Genomic DNA, 21,555 nt, shown 5'->3' with positions numbered 1-21,555 from the left:
TCTATGCAGTAGGAGGGACGGCAGAGTCATCATCAGATTTCTTATCTCTCAGACGACAGGTTCACACTAATGATGGAAGTGCTACCACGCTCTTTGGCAGTGTATATGGTAATGCAGGAGCTATTCTTCACCAGTTCAATGTAAGTCAAGCAAATGAGAATGGCAGAGATTAGTCTATTAAATAAATTAAAAATATAATTTAAATTCTGATACATCAGAGTATCTGTGAATTTTTCTTTATTTTTATATTTTTATTTTTTTTAGTATTCATTTAATTTATCTGAAATTAGTTTGATGGTCTTGAGAGAAACTAAATATCCCATTGGTTTGAGGAATATAATTGATGGTTTTTTTAATTAATTAATTTTTTCCCCTGTTGTATTTAGCTTTGTGTTTATCTTGTATATAAGCTATGACAATCATCAACAAAATTGATACAAAAAAAAAAAACACTCTGAAGTGGGCAGAGTTCTAGCTAAATTTTCTTATATCTAGAATAGCAATGCAAAAGAACACAAGATGCTCTTAAAATTTTCTAACAATAATAACCGCATATTTGCCAAGATATTTAAAAAAAAACTAAAGTTCAGTGAAAATAAATTGACTATTAGAATCTTACCTGTCGCCGCCAAAACATGTAAGATTTAAATAACCATCAAGGTACATAATGAACTTCATGGAATGATCAAAACAATGATGTAGGCATTCAATATAAACATATTATTTTCACCTGCCTCATCTGCCATGATGTAGATCTTTGTATAAATTCCAAACTAGGGGGAAGACAACCTTAAAAAAAACATGTTTCTAAATGTTAAAGCCTCTACCAAATGAAGCTCCTGAAACAGATCGGATAACACTATTGAGAAGTATTCTCGACCAATGATGACCCTATCTGAAGCATCAGTGGATACACAGGACTGAATTCCTCGTCTCCTCGAGCTCTGACCTTTCTCTCATAATCATCAAGTGTAGCCTTAATTCCTTTCCAAATCTGATCCTCACCGTGTGAATCCAGCCATATCGAGTACTTTTTAGGTGTCAGCTGATTACTTTGTAATGGAGATTGCAACTCATCAGGAGCTCTAGAGTAAAGGTGGTGGAGTATAACACTGGGTGGCAGGTCCTTGAGTAATGGAGACCCTGCAAGCTGATCTGTCTCCAAAAAGATGATAGGTCGGAAAGCACGAAGTGCTCGGTATGGTGCACCAAGTTGTTCCACGGGAAACAAGTTCTGGCCAACAGCATGCTCCAGCTCAGCCATATCTCTTGCCAGCTTCAGCTTACCTGACTCGGACAGAGGTCTCAAAAGAGAAGCATGTCTGATGAAGAAGATTAAAATTCGAGAAGCCATTCTACGAGCTAGCATTGTGCATATAGTCTCAGAATGAGAGCCGGAAGAAAGCAGAAGCTTGGATAGGAACTCATTTCGAAAATGGAGTGAGCATTTCTGTAACCCATCCATGTAACCTGTGGCATTGTTATCCAACATTGAGTCAATTCCTGCAGATCCATAATCTTGCTCATGGATTTGCAGTATGTAGGATTCCAATTGATCAAGCATAGCTTTGAATAAGGAGGTAACTGAGTCGCACGCAACTCCATAGATGACGCCAAGTGAAGGAGACAGGACATCTGAAGCTATAGCTGGAAGTGAAGAAGTTGTGTGAGAAACACGTGCATGTATCTCCTGCAAATGCAGGCACAAAGAAAAATTCTTGATTTGGGCTGCAGTGGCAGGACCAGTGACTTGGCAAGCTTCAGGACCAGTGGAGATCTGGAAGTCAAATATAACACAGTATCAAAGACCATGTCTAATCAGTAAACAACCACAAGAAAGCTAATTGTAATACCCCAACTTATACAATAAAATAATGTTGAAATAGAAAAGGCATAAAAGCTCAAAGACAATTCTTATTTTTCAAAAACACAAACAATCTTAGAAACTGCTTCTCAAAGTCATAAAAGGAAATCCCAATTTTTACCACAGAATAATTTTTTGAACAAATTTTACTCTAGTAATTATGTTCTCATCAAAACAATCATGAAAGTCATGTAGGTTCCAACTACTTGTGATCACATAGATCATGTCCCTTAGTTTAACTTTATACGAGGCCATATCACTAGAATTGTTCAGATCAATAAAATTACTTTGTATTGCATTAACTAATGTTCTTTTCATTTCCCTATATCCTATAAACCTTCAAATCTAATTCAATTGATTGATCACCTTTTAATATAGTACCAACTCAAACTATTTTCTTTCATTTCATCAACTTTTGGAACTGCTTCTAATTGCAAATGATCTATTGGCTGTTAAGATAGTCGAGGAAAAACCGGAAGAGACTCAGAAGAAATACAAATCATCAAATTCTTATGTCTCCTTCATAAATTCTCAATGCCTATGAACAAAGCAAAAGAATATATCTACAAAGGAGAAACCAAAACAATAATAGGAAATATTCCAAATCAAATATGCAAATGAAATTGAAAACTCTAACCAGATAGTTCTTAGAATCTATTGGAGACTAAAATTGGATGCACATCCCAAGGTACAAATTCTATATAGTAACAGAAGCATAACAAGTAACCAACCAAGACTTGTGAAATTAAACATAAGCATCAATGCATAGGAAAACCCAAATAGGTGAGGTAGCTATTGTTGGAGACTATTTACCTGGTATTCAGCCCTCTCTGCTAACAAGAGAAGAACTTTGCCAACCTCATGCAAAACAAGGAGGATAAGGTGCCCGTGCATTCTCACAACTTCAATCTCTTCTTGGATACGCAATATAATTCTAGAGATCTGCTCTTTTGATGGAATGCTTCCGCGATTAGACACTGCAAATATGCTATTTACATTATCTGAAAGACGACTTAGGCATAAAGCAAGAAATGCTGTTTGAAATATGTTAATGGCAGCAACCAATTGTTCCTTTCCTTCAGGATTCAGAGCAGGTAGAACCCCCTTCACATTAGTGTTACGCGAAATTCTTTCAAGAAGATTCTCAATCATAGAAAATAACTTTGGATACCCATGTGTAAATGCTTCTTTGACAAAACTAGATGCTGTGAAAGCAGACTTAATTTGACTAGCAAAAGTTTTCACAAGTGCTTCCCAGACCCGTTCTGTTAATAGAGGATCACCCTCCTGTATCAGGTTCAGCAAAGTGAAATAAGAGACAAAGTTTTAAACAACAAAGTGCACCAAAACATCAGCAAAAACAAAATCAAGTTAAAAAGAATAATCCATAACATGGTGTAGAATTCAAAAGAACAAAGGAAATGTGATTCCTGTGGTTGATTGATATAATAACAACACAACCTTTATTCTAATTTCTGCATTCACCAAGATAACAGAATATGTCAAGGAAAACAGATTTATCACAGATAGCATAGTCATAATTTCTGAAACCATAATTTCAAGTTCATTATAGATGACAAAAAAAACAACACACAAAACAGAGGGTAGGGCTACTCTAGCAACTGCAGCTAAGATCATTACAAAATTAACTGAGGTATGCTTTGCTGTTCTAATACCTAAAAGATGACCAGATGAAAGTTCCATTCAACTGCATACATAATTTGCAACTAAATTAATAAGATATGGAGGTTGCAGCATGCAAGGAAGGATCCTTCTCTCCAATTCCCAACACCCATTAGGCCAATCATTTTCCACAAATTCAATATCCCACTTCAACTGCATGTTAACCTATCCTAATTCTGCATAATTTGCAACTAAATTAATGAGATATGGAACTCACAACTCACAAGGCAGGATCCTTCCCTCCAATTCCAACCATTCATCAGGTCAATCATTTTCCACAAACTCAATCTCCCGCCAACAGTTTCATCAACTATGTTCAAAGAATCAGACGTTAAACAGATTGAAAAGTCCATTTAAGCTGTTCCATTTGATGAAAAAATTGTGAAAGTAGGTTAGAAACAATTATGAATTTAATTAAAACACTCAGAAAGCAACATAGAATATCAAGGAAAATGGATTTGCGTTTATAAAAGCATATGCTAGCAGAAAGAAACCTAAAAAAAACAGAATTTATTTTACAGACAGAATTTTGCAGAAACCATAATGTACTGGGAAAACGTTCTAGAAATTCTCTATTATGATAACTGCATGGTTTCAAAAGTTCAGATAAAAAAAACAACAAATCAAAAACCAATTTCTTACTCAAAGTCTCGTAGAAGGAGTCCGATATGTTAAACAAATTACTCACCTGCCAGACCTCATTGAGGAATAGGACCTGCGTAAATGGCACCTTCTTCTTTGAGAGCACGGTCTGTAGATGCCACACCGCAGTCACGACCTTGTGAAGTTCGTCCATGCACTTCCCCATCCTTTCCCAAAGGGCATCTGTAGCCCTCTTCCCTCCCCCAATCTGTGGTGTCCCGCTCCTTTGAACCCCGCCAGGACCAAAACCCGCTGATGATGTTGAGATCGCCTTCATGTCGAGCGCCGTTCCTACGCTTTTGACCCCGATACCCTTATATTTGCTGACAATGGTATCGACAGCAGATCTAAGCTCGCCAAGGTTGTAGAACACCTGAAGGCCACACCAAATGTCGTTCTGATTGGACTCGTCCATGCCCCTCTCGATGGTCTTCATAGCCTCAGTCCTCAGGCGAGACCCTATCTCCGAGAGCCAGCGTATCTCGTCCTCGACGACGGAGATACCGGAAAGGCCGCGTTCCTGGTAGAGGAGCTCGATCTCGTGATGCATCTCAGCGGCTTTGGAGAGGTCAAGACGGTCAGGAGTGCCTGACGAGACGAGATCTCGCAGCCTGCGCGAGAGACGGAGGAGTCTGGCAGCGGAGGCGAGGAGATCGGCAGCGGCGTGGAGGTTGGATAGCTGGATAGTGTGGGCACGAACCACCTGGCGAGGCTCGGCGAGATCCAGACGGGAACGGCGGAGGGAGGACTGAAGGGACTCGACGCCGGAGCGGACTGCGGCGAGGGAAGACTCAGAGGAGCGGAGAGAGGCTAGCTGCGCAAGAAGGGCAGGATGGCGGGACAGCACCTCCTTTCGAAGATGGCTCTGAAGGAGGCGAATGGCATCCTGGAGGGACTCAGCGAGGGCGGCGGCGGAGCCGGAGCTTAGGGCCTGAGAAGAGAAGCGCACAGAATCGAATTCGGGGGAGAGGAAGGCGGAGAAGATGGGATCGGAAGCGAAGGCCTCGAGGGGCGAAGGTGAGGAGGAGGCGTCGGCGGAGGAAGCGGCAGTGTCGGCGGCGGAAGGGCTCTTGAAGGTCCCGAGCTTTTGGAGCGGGGAAGACGGAAGGATGCCCGGCGACGCCATGACAAGAGGTGCAGTGCCTGCAGTCGCAGCACCAGATCAAGATCTAGTCCCTCGTCGGCTTTTCTCCCCTTCACCTGCGTTTGTAGGCTGAGCACTGGGCCTTGACTTCAACACGGGCCTAGTTGCTCCGGCCCATATTGTGCGACCCATGCCTCTGGTAATTCATTTAAAAACTCATCCTGATGACGTTGTGACATTGAGGGAGCCATACGTATAAATCGAAGTCTTCATCTACAAGTCAGATGGTTAATCTTCACTCTTCAAAGTGTACAGTACTCGAGTAATCGATTTAAAGAAATCCAAAAATATATGCCGGATGATAGCACCAGTCATATTCCCACGCAACCTCGTGTAACCAACTTGCATATGCAGCAGCACCTCTCCATGTAATACAACAGAATGTTTTTCCTTCTTGCATTTGAGAATTTAAAAAAAAACACTAATAATGAATTTGCACCAGATTTTACAACTTATAGAGATGATTTTTTTCCCAACAGAGATGGGTATGATGGGTTCCCAATAGACCTAATACAACGTTTATATCAGGACCTCGCTACCCAAACATAACGGGAGAAAAACTAAGAACTGGAGCATCAGCATATACGGATATCAACTCATTTTCTCCCCGGAGATGTTGGGATATTGATAACAGCGTTGGTTATCTGCACCCAATAAAAACAAAATGAGTTCTTGCTAACAATGCAAAAATATGAAGCATAAATAGCAAATTTGCATCTACAATGACATCCTCATAGAGAAATTATATGATATCCATCCTAGGGTAATTTGGGTTCATTTTAAGGTTAGTCTTCTATTTTACTACAACCCTAAAATACTGATATAATAATACAAATTGATAATTTGCCAGTGAACATAAACAGGGATGAGCTACTTGCAGACAATTTGATTGAAACTATCTTTTAGTTTTGTTGTATTTTCAATGACAAAATAAAAAACTTTTTTTGATCTATTCTAGGAAAAAAAGATTCTAAATGACAGAGCCACTCAGTTTTCATTCTGGATTTTATTTTGTTGTTGCATAAAGATGTATTGATAGCCTTCACTGCTGAATGCAAAAACTAAAGAAAACCAAGGTAGTAGAGACCAGACCTTCGGGTTGAGCGAGTTCTCCGTTGTTTGGTACCGCTGTCAATTTGATTCAGTGATGCCGAAACTCTAACTCTCCTTGTTTGGTATTTAGAGACACCTGAACGAACCCATACTCATAAATTTTTGTAACAATACCTGAATTTTATAACTAGATATTAGTTACCTCTCTTGGTTTTGGAAGATTGAACCTCTGTACCATCTGTTTCACATTCATTGGCGATACTAGAAACACAACTTTCCTTTGATGTTGCATCATTTGTTTCTAGTGAACCCCCTTCCCCGGATGAAATACTTTTGCCTCCAAGTGAAGGATTGATCACCCCACCTATTCAATCACTCAGAAAATAGAATGAATCTTTTAGTATTGTCTCGCAGCAAGAAATAACATGGAGAAGCTTGTGATAAAAATTGCAAAACAAGAGATAAAATTGATGATTATGTCAATTGAGATTTATGAATTTTGATAAACCAAACTGTCATTTTTCGGGAAGCATATCCTGCCTAGCAAATAGTTTCAGCTTGAAATGTTCCTTTGATCTTAACATTATCTTCAGCCTTTATTCCAAGTCCAACAAGCCCATAAGTTATACAAAGATGTTCATTTAAAAATCAATAATAGTTATACATTTTGCATTCTCATTAAGAGGTAAAATGAACAGCCTGAATTTATTTACACTCAAGCTATATTCAGATTCTTCAGCACTGTCCCAAGCTAATATTACCAAATTTTAAAGCGATAAGGAAAACAGACAAGCAAATTGCATAATTTGATAAGGATTCTAAAATGACCAATCTTACTATAAACACAATGCAGTGCATACCTTCATTAGTGACTTTACCTGAAGTGTTTTCCCTGGTCAGGAAATCTTCAAGACTGCCATAGTTTTGTTGGTGAACTTGTGCATTTCTAGCAGTTGCTTCCTGTTCCTTTCTGTATGTATGTATCTTGTTAAGCTTCTCTTCAAATTCGTCGATGTAAGACTTAATCTCAGCTTTTCCAAATTTTTTACACTGTTTAGTTTTTTTTTAAAAAAAAGTTTAAGATAATCATGGACAAGATCAGAATTTGCATATTTCTAGTATAACTTGCTAAGCAGTTTAAGAGTCACTAGAATTATTTAGAAATTCAAGCCTTTACCTTATTGATGATGCTCCGGAAATGGTCCATCACAGATTCATCACATAAGGCATGCTCATATGCTTTAAAAGATTCAATAAGCTTCTTCAGCCCCTTCTCACTGAATGTTAATTGAGAAAGGCAATAAGCTATATGTTTCCACTGTCTATTGTCTGTAACACAAGAAAAGTAAGAAAACACAATTGATCAGAAACATCTTGGAATGAGCAAACCATTCATCCTTAAGTAAAACAACTTTTCCAGATCAAATTCCTTTTAATTCAATGCAAGTGCCACAGAAATGCAGAGTTGCAACATAAACTAATCACAGCAAAAAAAAAATGTAAGATAACTACAGATAGAAGAATTCCTCAGAAGTTAAATTCTCCAGCATAACAGCATACCTTCTGTCATATGATGCAACACTAGTGAATAATTAACCAATGGACATCTAAATTATCCTCAATTCAGTAAAAAGACAAGTTAGATTAGACAAAAACAAAGTATGTGGAATTAAGAGTTGGCTTAATTGGATGGATAACAAGGAGGAAAATTGGAGAGAAAGCATGTCAAAAGTGTATTTTAGTACACCATGATTGTGCATTTAAGTAGTCAACCATCTAAGAATGTGTATAAGCACAAATGTGACCTTAAACTTTTCAACTATTAGAAAGGTATTAGTAAGATAGTGTAGCAAGTGTAATATGAGACTTTGAATGCTTAATTAGGGACCTTGTAGTCAGGAGCTTTGCATCTACCTTGAGGAAGAGCTATCTAAGGAACAAGAAGAGTCAAGAGCAAGGTGTGAGTTACCCACTCAAGGATTTAAATGAGTGGGACTCTTTATAGTCACACACTCTAATAACACAATTCAAAGTTCTAAGGAAGAGATACTGAGGTAGAGGATAAACTTAATTGAAAAACTTAGCATTAATATCTTGTCTGTTTGTGCTTGTATTTGTTAATTATTGTGGCACATGTCTATGTGCAACTTGAGTCTATTTTAAATCACTTATTTATAGTTTCTTATAGTATATCTATTTGCATATTACATGTGCATCTAGAATTAGCATGCTTTGATTATGGCTAAGTATTCTTATATATGTGGTATACAACATCTTGAATTAACATGCATTCTCAGTGTTTAGAGGTGTTCTCACGTAAGTAATTCGGAAATATTGGAAGCATCAGCTAAGTTGACTGGAGAGTTACACGGACAAGGAAATGGCACACTATCTTGGTCTATTAAACTTTGCATACCTCTAGGTTCAATTTCACTATAATTTTTGGAGGGTATATAGACACATAAACTAACAATTAGATGTGAAATAATCTTTAGATGACCTCCAAAGTCCAAACCACAACAATACATAAAGTTTATGTAATAGGTCTCCCGTAGATGGTGGATTGCATGATCATTATGTGCCAAAGGAAGGTTAATTAGTTTTTTTTATAGCTTATTTTCAAGGTTAAGTTGCCAACTAAATCAAATGAAGCCTTAAGAATGAGATGCACCCTCTTGACACAACATTTTCTGCCCCTTCTCAAGCAAGGTTGTCAAGATCAAAGGAACGTGAATGATCCATAGGTTTCGAATCATATGATGAAATTGTAGGATCATAAGATCCAACAATTTAAGAAGAATATTTCAAAATTATATTTAGCATTTATAGACTTTCAATATATAGTAGCAATAAAAACATTATTTTCTAATTTAATACAGTAATTAACTAAAATTATAATAAATTCTTAAAGTACATTTCTAATACCTATTATAACTTCTATAAGTGAATGATAATTATAAAATGATGGAGGTAACAATAGTTGGAGATAGATGATAATATCAGTAATTAAAAAAAAGTATTCTCAACTTTGGGTTAAAAGGAATCTTATATAATTGAAAACTTTTTTCAAATGATATGGCAAGCAAAAATTATATCTTATAGAAAATGTCAATTGTTATTGAATATAGATATATTCTCAATCAAGTTTGTTGGGGCAAAGCTCGTACATATGAAGAGTAAGCAAGCATATGATCAGATCATAGGATCATAAGATCTTAGCCCAATTAAAATCCTATTTGAGATATGGATCATTTAGGTCAATTTGGACTATAGTATCGCAAGATTCTAAGGTCCAGGTTGTAATTTTGACTACTATGTTCCCAAGTAAACAAGTCTTAAATCTTCCATTCTCACATTCTTTCTTCCCTAGTCAACAACAAGATAAAAAAAAGCATTGAACTAATTATCTCTCCTACCTTCTATCATTTCATAATATCTATCTTGTGAACTTTCTATTGAACTTTCTATCTTCCCTAGTAAGCAAGCCCAAGGAAAAACTCATCAATCCACATGCTCACCTAAGTTGATATGTAAATAGTTGCTCCATCATTGGTGTAGACATGTAGAACGCATGTGGTCAAATTAATTATTTATCACTATAAAGTTCTATCACTCATGACATTTGATTATGATTGTTGACTTTACCATTGTAAATTCGTTGAGTAGGATGTAGTTCAATAGTATTATTATTTCAAATTTTTATGATTGCTAATATGTACACTTCATTATAGTCGTCGCATTTCTACTCTGCAGTTCCTTGTTAAATTTCTTCCCTTCACTTCTATATCAACTAGGCAACGTTATGCAATAATTAATTAGAAGAGAGACTACATGTCACCATGGAACTACTCTACTTTGCAATTTCAACATGACTTATGTCAGGCATTATCATCTTGTTAATAACATACTTTAAGAATTATACTTAAAACTGTATAAAATTTCTGCTTGTTATATTAACTAATGATGAAATGGGCTATATTTTATAGAGCACTAACACCTACACAGCCAGTTTAAGTCAAGAAACGCTAAAAAGAACAATGAAGTTTGGATTAGGGTCAGGTTCAAGTAATAGCATTGGATTAAAAAATCAAGAATGTGTCATGTCTGAATTTGTTTAAGCAGTGGGTATTACTATTAACAGTTGTCTACATATTATACACATTTAAGTCAAGTGCCCTTTGATGCGTATAGCTATTTATCATATTTGATAAGGTCCAAATAGAGGAATAGGAACAGAGATGGATATTTAATCGAGTGTTGAGAGTGAGTAAAATTAGATTCAAGTTTGGGACAAAACGAAAAGATATGCATACCCAGCCTACTAGAATTCTAGTTATGACTTCTTGTACAACATTCATTAGTTGTATTAATTTCTAAATGTTATTTCAGCTATTTTTATTTAGAACTCATTCACATGGTTTTGACTTTTGAGTACTTCCATGTTTTTGATAGTATATAGTGAAACTTCCAGTTAGACGATGTGAAACTATGATAAACATACATATCAAACGAGGAAGAGGAAGACCAAAAAAAACTTGGTTAGCAACAATAAAACAAGATAAAATTTATTTAAATATAAATGATGATATAATAGGAGATAGAGCTCAATGGCGTAAAAGGATTCATACAGCCGACCCCACCTAGTGGGAAAAGGCTTGGTTGTTGTTATTGTTATAGTGACCTGTTCAAAAGTTATTCAACATCGAAACAATATTGTCTAATACTCAGCATAGTGCACTAAGGAAATTACTAGGCAATTGTCGAAATTTTTCTAATCACAAAGGAAATCAACACAAGGTATAACAATTATGTTCAATAAAGGCAATAAATGAACAAAGCTTTTGAACATGCTTGTAGGAAAACTCAATTTATATTAATAAAAGAATGCCAATGATCATTATAAATATGGATGTCATCAAACATACCTGTAGCTCCACTAAACCTATTGCACAGCTTTTCAACAAGTGCTTCCATTTGCTTGTCCTAGAGTGATAGAATCTGATTATGAGAAACCAAAACAAACAGAATGCATCTAAGAGCACTTTGTAAAAAACTACCTTCTTAATAGAATTAATCAAAAACTGCATTATGTTGTTAAATGCATCTTCACTGATATTTTGATTGCTTAAACTGCTGAGGATATCAGGAAGTAGATTATATATTGGGTTGCTTCCTGCATGGACAAAATAAAGATCAGAGTGAACATCATGTTTTCATCTGTTAGCTAACTCACAAATCATCAGAATGGAACCTTTCTTTGACAACTCGTTAAAGAATAATTTGGCAAGACTTGCAATTCTTTCATCCTCATCTTCAATACGCATTGTCATTTCATATATATAGCCTTTCACCTGATAAAATGTGTGCATGGTTATGTTAAATAATAGCAGAGAGAAATTAAGAAACATAAAAATTCAGCACCTTCATCATATCATTCAAGATAAGATGAGACAACACCAGGACAGCATTTTTCCTCACGGATACTGAAGGATCTCTTAGTCGAGCATACATATTCTCAGTCCATGGCTCAAGAAGATTTGGGAAACGAACTGCCAAATCACCAAGAGCCACTGTGCAGTTGGAACGAACAGTTTCTGTTGAAGCGCTCTCCACAACAGTGAACAGAAGCTGAAGATTTGATTCACTGAAAATGTTTCGGTTTAATATTCACATACCAGTCCAAGCAGTATTAATTTTACAAAGTATACATCTCTTACCAAAAGTCTGAATCAACAATCATTAATCTGCATAGAGCAAGCATTGCAGAGGCTTGCAATTCAGGAAACTACACAAGCCAGTCGTACCTCAAATTAGTGTAAAACAAGCCAGTATATTCTAATAGGCAATAGCCCAGCCTATGAGCTAAGAGAAGAACAAACCCAATGACTCACCTTTTGCATTAAATTCAAATTTCTACAGAGCTTTGAGAGAAAGGGAGCACAGTATCCAATGAGGTTTTTCTCAATAGATCCACCAGAAACAATTTCTTTCTCAGCCCTCTCTGAAAGTGAGTCAATTATTGCATCTTCAGAAACCCCAAGGCCCAGTTCAGCATTTATTCCTTGAATCTGTGACAACCTCAAGAATTAGATAAATTTGTTCATTTTCAAATTACAACAAAAATTTGGCCCCTTAAAATTTTCAAAGAGAAGTGACACTTTATCTTTTATCAAATAAATTGCAATACATAATCTCCATGAACTGAAATCTCACCTCAGTTTCTTTAGTTAAACCTAGGGGTGTCAATTCGGGTGGGTCGGGTCGGGTTGGGTCGGGTTGAGTTTTTTTTTTTTTTTTTTTAACCCAACCCGAACCCGACCCGAACCCGAGTTCAACCCAAAACACCTCAACCCGAACCCGAACCCGACCAACCCGATCAACCCGAACCCGACCCATATAACCCGAAAATCCGATTCAAAACGACTTTTTTGGGCTATTTTCCCTATAATTCTTCACTTTTATCTCAATATTCCATCATTATCATACAAACATGATATTAATATACATAAAAACATCTAAATTTTTAAAATAAAATTTGATTTAACTCTAAAAAACCACAAACCCTATATTCGGGTCAACCCGAGATAACCCAAACCCAACCCAAAAATCTCCAACCTCGGAACTAACCCGAAAATGCCCAACCCGAACCCGATTTTTTTCGGGTCGACTCGGGTTGGGTCGTCGGGTCGGGTTCATTTTTGACACCCCTAGTTAAACCACCATTTATAGTTTCTGTTTCAATCTTTAACTTTTCTTTCTTCAGTTTTTGTTTCCGAATATTCTGGACGCAGGCCTCAATGTAGACCAACTGACTCAGTGCAATATGGCTTATGACGAAAAGGAATCGACTAGGGGTGTCAATTCGGGTGGGTCGGGTCGGGTTGGGTCGGGTTGAGTTTTTTTTTTTTTTTTTTTAACCCAACCCGAACCCGACCCGAACCCGAGTTCAACCCAAAACACCTCACCCCGAACCCGAACCCGACCAACCCGATCAACCCGAACCCGACCCATATAACCCGAAAATCCGATTCAAAACGACTTTTTTGGGCTATTTTCCCTATAATTCTTCACTTTTATCTCAATATTCCATCATTATCATACAAACATGATATTAATATACATAAAAACATCTAAATTTTTAAAATAAAATTTGATTTAACTCTAAAAAAACCCACAAAACCCTATATTTAAGCCAACCCGGGTCAACCCGAACCCAACCCGACCCAACCCGAAATTTTTTTACTCTCCAACCCTCCAACCCGAACCCGACCCGAACCCGAAAATGCCCAACCCGAACCCGATTTTTTTCGGGTCGACTCGGGTTGGGTCGTCGGGTCGGGTTCATTTTTGACACCCCTAGAATTAGGGGTGTCAATTCGGGTGGGTCGGGTCGGGTTGGGTCGGGTTGAGTTTTTTTTTTTTTTTTTTTAACCCAACCCGAACCCGACCCGAACCCGAGTTCAACCCAAAACACCTCAACCCGAACCCGAACCCGACCAACCCGATCAACCCGAACCCGACCCATATAACCCGAAAATCCGATTCAAAACGACTTTTTTGGGCTATTTTCCCTATAATTCTTCACTTTTATCTCAATATTCCATCATTATCATACAAACATGATATTAATATACATAAAAACATCTAAATTTTTAAAATAAAATTTGATTTAACCCCAAAAAAAAAACCCACAAAACCCTATATTTAAGTCAACCCGGGTCAACCCGGGCCAACTCGAACCCAACCCGAAACTTTTTTACTCTCCAACCCTCTAACCCGAACCCGACTCGAACCCGAAAATGCCCAACCCGAACCCGATTTTTTTCGGGTCGACTCGGGTTGGGTCGTCGGGTCGGGTTCATTTTTGACACCCCTACCTAGAATCGACCAAGCTTTGCTGCAGGCACTGTGAACATGAAGTTATGGAACTCATTAGATGTGTTATCCGTAACCTCATCTCTTTCCCTACAACTAAAAATAGCACTGACAAACTTAGGGGTGTCAATTCGGGTGGGTCGGGTCGGGTTGAGACCCGAACCCGACCCGAACCCGAGTTCAACCCAAAACACCTCAACCCGAACCCGAACCCGACCAACCCGATCAACCCGAACCCGACCCATATAACCCGAAAATCCGATTCAAAACGACTTTTTTGGGCTATTTTCCCTATAATTCTTCACTTTTATCTCAATATTCCATCATTATCATACAAACATGATATTAATATACATAAAAACATCTAAATTTTTAAAATAAAATTTGATTTAACTCTAAAAAAACCCACAAAACCCTATATTTAAGCCAACCCGGGTCAACCCGGGTCAACCCGAACCCAACCCGACCCAACCCGAAATTTTTTTACTCTCCAACCCTCCAACCCGAACCCGACCCGAACCCGAAAATGCCCAACCCGAACCCGATTTTTTTCGGGTCGACTCGGGTTGGGTCGTCGGGTCGGGTTCATTTTTGACACCCCTAGACAAACTTCTTCACGATATCAGCGGCAAAAGCTTCAGGAAGTGGATGAAGTGCATATATAGTTCTTATGGCTTTGTCAACAGTAGCATACCAAATGTTCTCTGGAAGCCAGAAACCAGTTATTAAATTATGTAAGATACCAAAAACTTTGTTGCTAGTGGTTCTGAGTTTATCCTTATCTTCCTCAGACAACCTTTCAAGTGCTATACACGCTGTTCTTGCAAGCAAAGTTTCTTCCTTTGCCCATCGGCCAAAGCCAATATCAATAATATCTTGCAAATGAGAACCTAATATAGCTGGGGTTGATTTGGCAGCCATACACAAAATTGACAGAGAGCCACGGCTCTGAGCTGCAGCTACTCCATTGACATTGAAGCTAAAGATGTCCCACAAGGCTGATATCTGAATAGGTCAAAAGAGAGGCACCAAAAGAAAATTAAAATAAAAAGTACAATTAATAATCCCAACAGAAAAAAGCAGAAAATTAGTTCAAGGTAACTTTCAGGAAATGAAATGTTATTCAAGCAATTCTTCTCCCATAGCACTTGTAACCTTTACTTACTGGTGTTTGAGGCCTTCACTAAGAGCTGCCTTTGATCCCGCCGAATGTCAAACTCCTTGACCACTCAGTTTCTTCACATGGCCATTGTTACAAACCTTTCCAATTCCATGACCATTACTACCGAGAAGTTGAATGACAATACATATGAATCCTAGGCTGCAACATATGGTTCATGGGCAAAGGTTAACAAGAACATCTCACCACCTGAGTTGTTAGATTCCTAAGTCCACTAGAGGCTCATCAGAGCAGATAATCACATTCACTTGCCCACCTGTATGTACTCCATCAATCCAAAGTCTCATGAGCATATTGTGGTCCTTCTCTTGCTATGAGACCTAGACGTAATCTCAAGATCCATATACAAATAGCATTTCTCACTCAAGCTTACAATGTGATTGGCAGTCTCCTACAGTAACAAAGCATAACCCAGGGATGATCACATATATTGGTTAATTCCAGGGCATTAATACTGATCTTTGAGATATCTTCCCTGATTATATTAGAGTTGTACGAGATCATTTTAACAAGTCCATCATTATGTTCCTCACATGATTCGTCTTGAGTTGGAGTTTGCAAAAAATCAAATCTTAGGAGGCATCTCTATATCACCCATTAAATGTTTACATGAGGATGCTGAGGAATCTACAACATTCATACTATTGGAAAAAACAACCAACGCACTAAGTCTTCTTCCCCGGCATAGTGGAAGTTGTCCCTGTGTAAATAGTGTATCGTGAAAGCTGTGGTCATCTTTACTTTAATGGCAGTTTTTCACACTACTTTCCATCTTTGCATGAAGAGATAAATTCATGCAATGTATTGTCAAAAAGATTTACTTCAATTATCACTCATGTTCCTTTTTTCCTCTATCACTCTGTTTGCTCGTGTTCTTCATTTCTCTCCCAAAATCCTCAAATTTGTATGGTATCATTGAGCCATAAGTTACGGGAGAGAAAAGATGGTCGACCATTGCTAATGAAAGTAAGACCCTTGATTCTTCTTTCATATTGTTCCTCGGTGCATTGAAGAAACTGGGAATAGTTTTGGCTCAATTTGTTTACTTTTGTACTGTCTCTGGCATGACCATGCCAAATTAGGTTAGGACATGGGTAATCCTACCAAGTTGTCACCTTTAAACCAAACACCGATAATGATAAGACACATCTGCAAGTCATCTCAACCCTTATCTACAACAAAAGAGATTTTCTCCCATAATTTTCCTTATCTTCCTACCCTAAGCCATTTCGTTTGCAACAGTAGCATCATACAAAATGCCACCAATCCAGTTTTCATTAGATGGAAAAAAAAACATAAAACTAAGAGATGGATTGTCATTTGAATAAAGAGAGGAAGAAGGCACAATCTAAGAGACAATTACATCTTTCATTAGTTCCAATGACTAGCTAGCGGATTTGCTAACTAAATTTTTGAGAGATCCTTGAACTTATTATATTTGTCATAAACTGACGCTCTAATGATATCTTTAAACTAGCTTGTGAGGAAATATTGAGGACCTAGTAGTTATATTGAAAATATACCAAAAAAAAAAATTTCTAAATTTACATAATATAATTGATATAGGTAGGGAAGCTAATAGGAATTTAAGGTAACATGTCCAATTTGCTCCCTATTACATTTACATAATATAATTGATATAGGTAGGGGAGCTACATAGAAATCTAGGATAACATGTCCGATTTTTTCCCCATTACAAAAACAAGTAAACTTCCAATAGTCTTAGTAAAATTATTACTATAATTGTCATAAACAAAAGATTCAAACATATATCACTCAAGATAAACATATACCAACAACAATATAGAGTCATGTAAATACTATAATCATCATGAGCCAACTCTTTTAAGTTCAAACAAATATCATTTTGTGTAAATTCCCTCATTACTTTTTCATTTACTTTTTAGCAAAGTTATAAGAAATAACCAAACTACACAGCGAGACAATAGAAGTGCATACCGTGCCATTAGAAATCTCCCCTTTGGACATTAAAGAGCTAATTAAAATTTCCAAAGCTCCAAGATCCCCGATACTTAAGTCCATTGCCAAATTCAACAAATTCCTAGCAGTTTCCATTGGATTTTTTCCTATGTATATAGTGGTAAATGTGTTTTCAACAGCTTCATATATGGATTTATCTTGGGAAAAAACCTGCAAATCTCAATGAAATTGAAGATTCAAGAACAAATGAAAGTAAAAAAATATATATCTAATAGATAAATTTAATCAATCACATGAAACAGATATTATATTTACCAATGGCAACATTCTTCTGAGTGATGCATCTGAACCATCAATCTGAAACTGTCTGCACCTCATGAGTAGAAGGATTGTGTTCTCCACATCGGTGATTGAAGAAGAAGCCAATAGCTGAACTAGCGTTGGCATCAATGAAGTAATGCAGCGTGAGAACCGCAGACCAGCCTCAAGTGAGGCCACCAATGCCCTAGTCTGTTCTAGATTCCCAATCTCTGGAATGATTGCATCATTGTCCTGATGCTGCTCCTCAGTCGAAGTTAAACAGCTATCACTAACACTTTCTCCCTGCTCAGCCACGACTCCATCTTCCTGGTTATCATCCTCAAGATTGATGTCTGAAGTGACGGGAGGTTCCATTGATTGCAATTTATCTTTGAACTTCTCCAATGTCGCCTCAAACGCTGCAACACGGAGTTGTGGGCCAAACGGGTTATGTTGTAACATTGTAACAAGCAGAATGAGTGCTGATTTCCTCACCATCGCACTCTTATCCTCCAATCTTCCAGAAGCCACCACTGCTAGCTCATTCCAAAGGCCAATTGAAACTGCATGCACTTCACACAGTTCTGCCCATACTTGAAGCACCCGACTTCTTGAATATGCTGAAACATCTCGGCATCGCTCTAGCAATATCTCCAACATAGCTTGCTTTGCCCTCAACTGAAGACACTTGGAACTAACCTCACCTTCAACATCCTTATAAGCTTTACAGACAAGCTTGCCCAGTACACCAACAAGAGCATTTCTAATCTTATAAGATTCACCACCAAAATGAGGAACCAGAACGCCCACATTTGTGGACATAAGTTTTGGTGACTTGTCAGCAAGTTCAACCAGGAACCTTCCTATATTCTCTGCCCCAGCACCATCCCTCACATACTCCTTTGAATCAGTACGACCAATCTCTCTAACTAGGGAAATTGCTACGCAACCATCACCAAATTTCTTTTCAGCTGCAGCAACTAACTCTGCAAGATGAGGAACAGTGTAGTCAAACTTGTAAATCAAGTGCAGAATTGATGCACATGATTCTGCAGTTCTCCGATACTTTGTGGAAATAGTGCCGATTATACGCGCCAGGCCTTCTCTGGTGTCTGCATCTTTCAACAATGCCTGGATCTCATACAGACTGAAAGTGCACCTAGCAACATTAAATGTTCTCATTACTACCTTGCATATTATAATCTATTAAATCTTGAGTAAGAAAATATGGATACTTTGAGATAAAGGAAAGATAGTTCTCATCAATATCACTTGATCCAAAGAGCAATGATAGATTGATCTCCAGAGAGTTTGCAATCAGATTGATAATCCGAACCCTTTGTGCCTGCCAATTCCATGTACATGTAGGATTCTTCTTCCGGCCTTGCATTCCAACCTAATTCAGGAACAATAAATCAATATACTTTCTCTAAATGGAAACAAAGACACTTTAAAATTGGAGGTAAGGAGCACCTTCGAGCTAGCGCCAGAGTCGGAGCCAGACAACTCCTCTGTTCGGGCAATAGTAAGGAGGAAGAAGGTGTAAATCTTGAGGGCATTGCGGTGGGAAGCAATGCGTGTTGTGATGTCGGGGACCTGATCAGCAGCAGTGCCTGGAGAAGATGTTGGCGACGGAGACGACGAATTGGGGGCGCGGGAGAGCGAGTCGACGCTAGGGAGGAGAACACTGAGGTTGGACCGAAGGGTCTCGACGAGATTGAATTTGGAGGGAGTGGGGAGATTGGCGAAGTGCCGAACGAGGGAGTAGACACGATCGAAGACGTCCTGTTCCTCGATGCAGAAAATCTCCCGGTCGGAGAGGTCAAAAGCAACGCCTTGGGCATCAAATTATAAGTAAATCAACAATACTGCAAATTGAGAGAGAGAGAGAGATCAAAGGAGAGGGCGGCTGACCTTTGACGAGCTCTTCTAGCTGGGAGGGGCGAAGAGAGGAGACGTCAACAGAGCACTCCACGCTGAGCGAGAGACCGTCACTGGAGTCTTCTAGCTCTTTGAGATCGGAGGGGAAGACGAAAGGCGGAGCCATAGGAGTAGAGAGAGACACACAGAGAAGGGTTTTGCCTGATGCTGTTTGAAACAACTGAGGGATAGAATTAGGGTGCTCCGTTGGGCCAAATGAAGCGGGAAAAGAGTGACGCCTCATATTTCAATTTGGTCCTAAAATTCTTCATAATCGCACAATAGCACTTGCAAAGTCCCAGAATTAGGATTTATGCTATGTTTACATAGAGTGTAGATGAGGAAAAGAAAAGAATCAACGATAGAAAGTTATCTTTGGAGGAAGAGAAAATAAAGGGTGAAGAAATTTTTTCCTTTGCACACTTGTTTACCTTGATAGAGAAAGGTGAATACTTGTGATGTAATTTTATAAATAAAAAAGGGTGCATGCGTCATTTTTTTTTTTACATAGTGTAATTTTGTGAGTTAAAAAGGCAACATGAAAGTCATTTTTTTTTTATATGGTGTAATTTTGTGAATGCAAAGGGGTACATGCGTTGTTTTTTTTCCATCCGAGATTTTCCGTCCGATTTTGAGTTGATCGATTTTGATTTTAAAATTATCCGCTAATGAATTATGTTACTTTTCCTTTGAAAAATTTTAATTAAGTAAATAACGAAAACTTTTATACTGTGAAAATTTTTCCTTCATTTTATTTTTCATTCTCCCAAATAAATAGAGCCTTTGGGTAGGTCGTAGAAATGCTTCGATTTGCTTTGAAAAACAAAACAAAAATAATGGTAAACCATATAAAAAATTTTTAAAAAAAATAATTTATCAATTGACTCCCAATTTCTAACTGAAACGAAAGTCACGAGGCTTCCATATCAAATAAAAAGTTGGATTTGATTTCGTTTAAATCAAAATTCCAGCAATAAAATTTGTTTAACAATGCAATAATAATAAGTCAAAAATTTAAATCACACGAGTAAAGGGATACATTCATGCATTCATAATCATCCGTCATTCTATATGCTCTCTCAACAATGATCATTTCACAAGTTCATCTACGAAAACTTTGTTACGACTTCTCCTTCCTTTAAATAATAAGGTTCAATGGACTTCTCAAGACGTCGCGAGTGGCGAACCACCCACATCTCCCCGATCCAAACACTTCACCGGACCATTCAATCGGTAGGAGTGACAGACGATGTGTACAAATGGTAGGGGCATAATCAACCCAAGTTGATGACTCGCACTTACTTATCGATAGGTAGTGGAGAGAATTCTAAAATTTACAAAGCTAAGCTAATAGAAACTCTTTTTAAGATAAATACAAAATTATTAATTATCATAGTAGGATATTCGAGTTGTCACTCAGATGATAGATATTTACGGTTTAAATCCGAACTATGATATATTTGTAAAAAATTTTCCTTCAAATAGAACATGCAACCAAAGGATGTTGATTTTATAGGCTAGCCGCTACATATGCTTCCCGATTTATCCTGATGATTAGAGGAAAACTTTCATAGAATCGAACCGATCATCCTAAAAATAATCAATGAAATTAAGTGGGATTATTAATTTTAACAATAAACTCTTACGCATTGCAACTATGTCAGTCTCACATAATTCGTATAACTCATTTAATTAAAAGAATCCTAGTGCGTTAATCTAGTTATAAACAACCTTACACGAGTTGAGATATCAATTCGCTTAGTAAATGAGTCAAGTTCAAGTTGAGATTAAACTAGTCACGAGTTTACATAAGTTTAGGTTAGATTTGTAAATGAGTCAATTATTTGGAAACTAATGAAGCATTAATAAATAATAAATAAATAAATAAAAATCCGAGTGTCTTTCCATTAACGCAATTTGTTGTTGTCCGGATAAAGCTAGACAGGCCATGGG

The 21,555-nt window shown here is 37.6% G+C and overlaps 1 protein-coding gene and 1 pseudogene across 1 annotated transcript; both read right to left on the bottom strand.

The window, feature by feature from the left end:
• Positions 1-620: 620 nt before the first annotated feature.
• LOC122037536 (conserved oligomeric Golgi complex subunit 5-like) lies at positions 621-5,397 on the bottom strand. Its single transcript, XM_042597044.1, has 3 exons — positions 4,236-5,397; positions 2,678-3,151; positions 621-1,777 (listed from the first exon to the last, which is right to left on the bottom strand). The coding sequence occupies exons 1-3, from the start codon at positions 5,313-5,315 to the stop codon at positions 860-862; spliced, it is 2,472 nt and encodes an 823-aa protein (XP_042452978.1). The 5' UTR covers positions 5,316-5,397; the 3' UTR covers positions 621-859.
• Positions 5,398-5,740: 343 nt separating this feature from the next.
• LOC122037562 lies at positions 5,741-19,786 on the bottom strand (annotated as a pseudogene).
• Between the last annotated feature and the right edge of the window lie 1,769 nt (positions 19,787-21,555).

Source organism: Zingiber officinale, unplaced genomic scaffold (assembly GCF_018446385.1).
Source record: "Zingiber officinale cultivar Zhangliang unplaced genomic scaffold, Zo_v1.1 ctg61, whole genome shotgun sequence".
NCBI classification, from domain to species: domain Eukaryota; kingdom Viridiplantae; phylum Streptophyta; class Magnoliopsida; order Zingiberales; family Zingiberaceae; genus Zingiber; species Zingiber officinale.
The sequence above is the reverse complement of the archived record's forward strand: the minus strand, read 5'-3'. Positions and strand labels throughout refer to the sequence as shown.

Excerpts from the sequence above, each read along its gene's own strand:
- LOC122037536 (XM_042597044.1), bottom strand. The coding sequence starts at position 5,315 with ATGGCGTCGCCGGGCATCCTTCCGTCTTCCCCGCTCCAAAAGCTCGGG. Across the intron at positions 3,152-4,235 it reads TCCTCAATGAGGTCTGGCAG|GAGGGTGATCCTCTATTAAC; the intron begins GTGAGTAATTTG and ends AACCTGATACAG. Across the intron at positions 1,778-2,677 it reads CAGAGAGGGCTGAATACCAG|ATCTCCACTGGTCCTGAAGC; the intron begins GTAAATAGTCTC and ends TTTGACTTCCAG.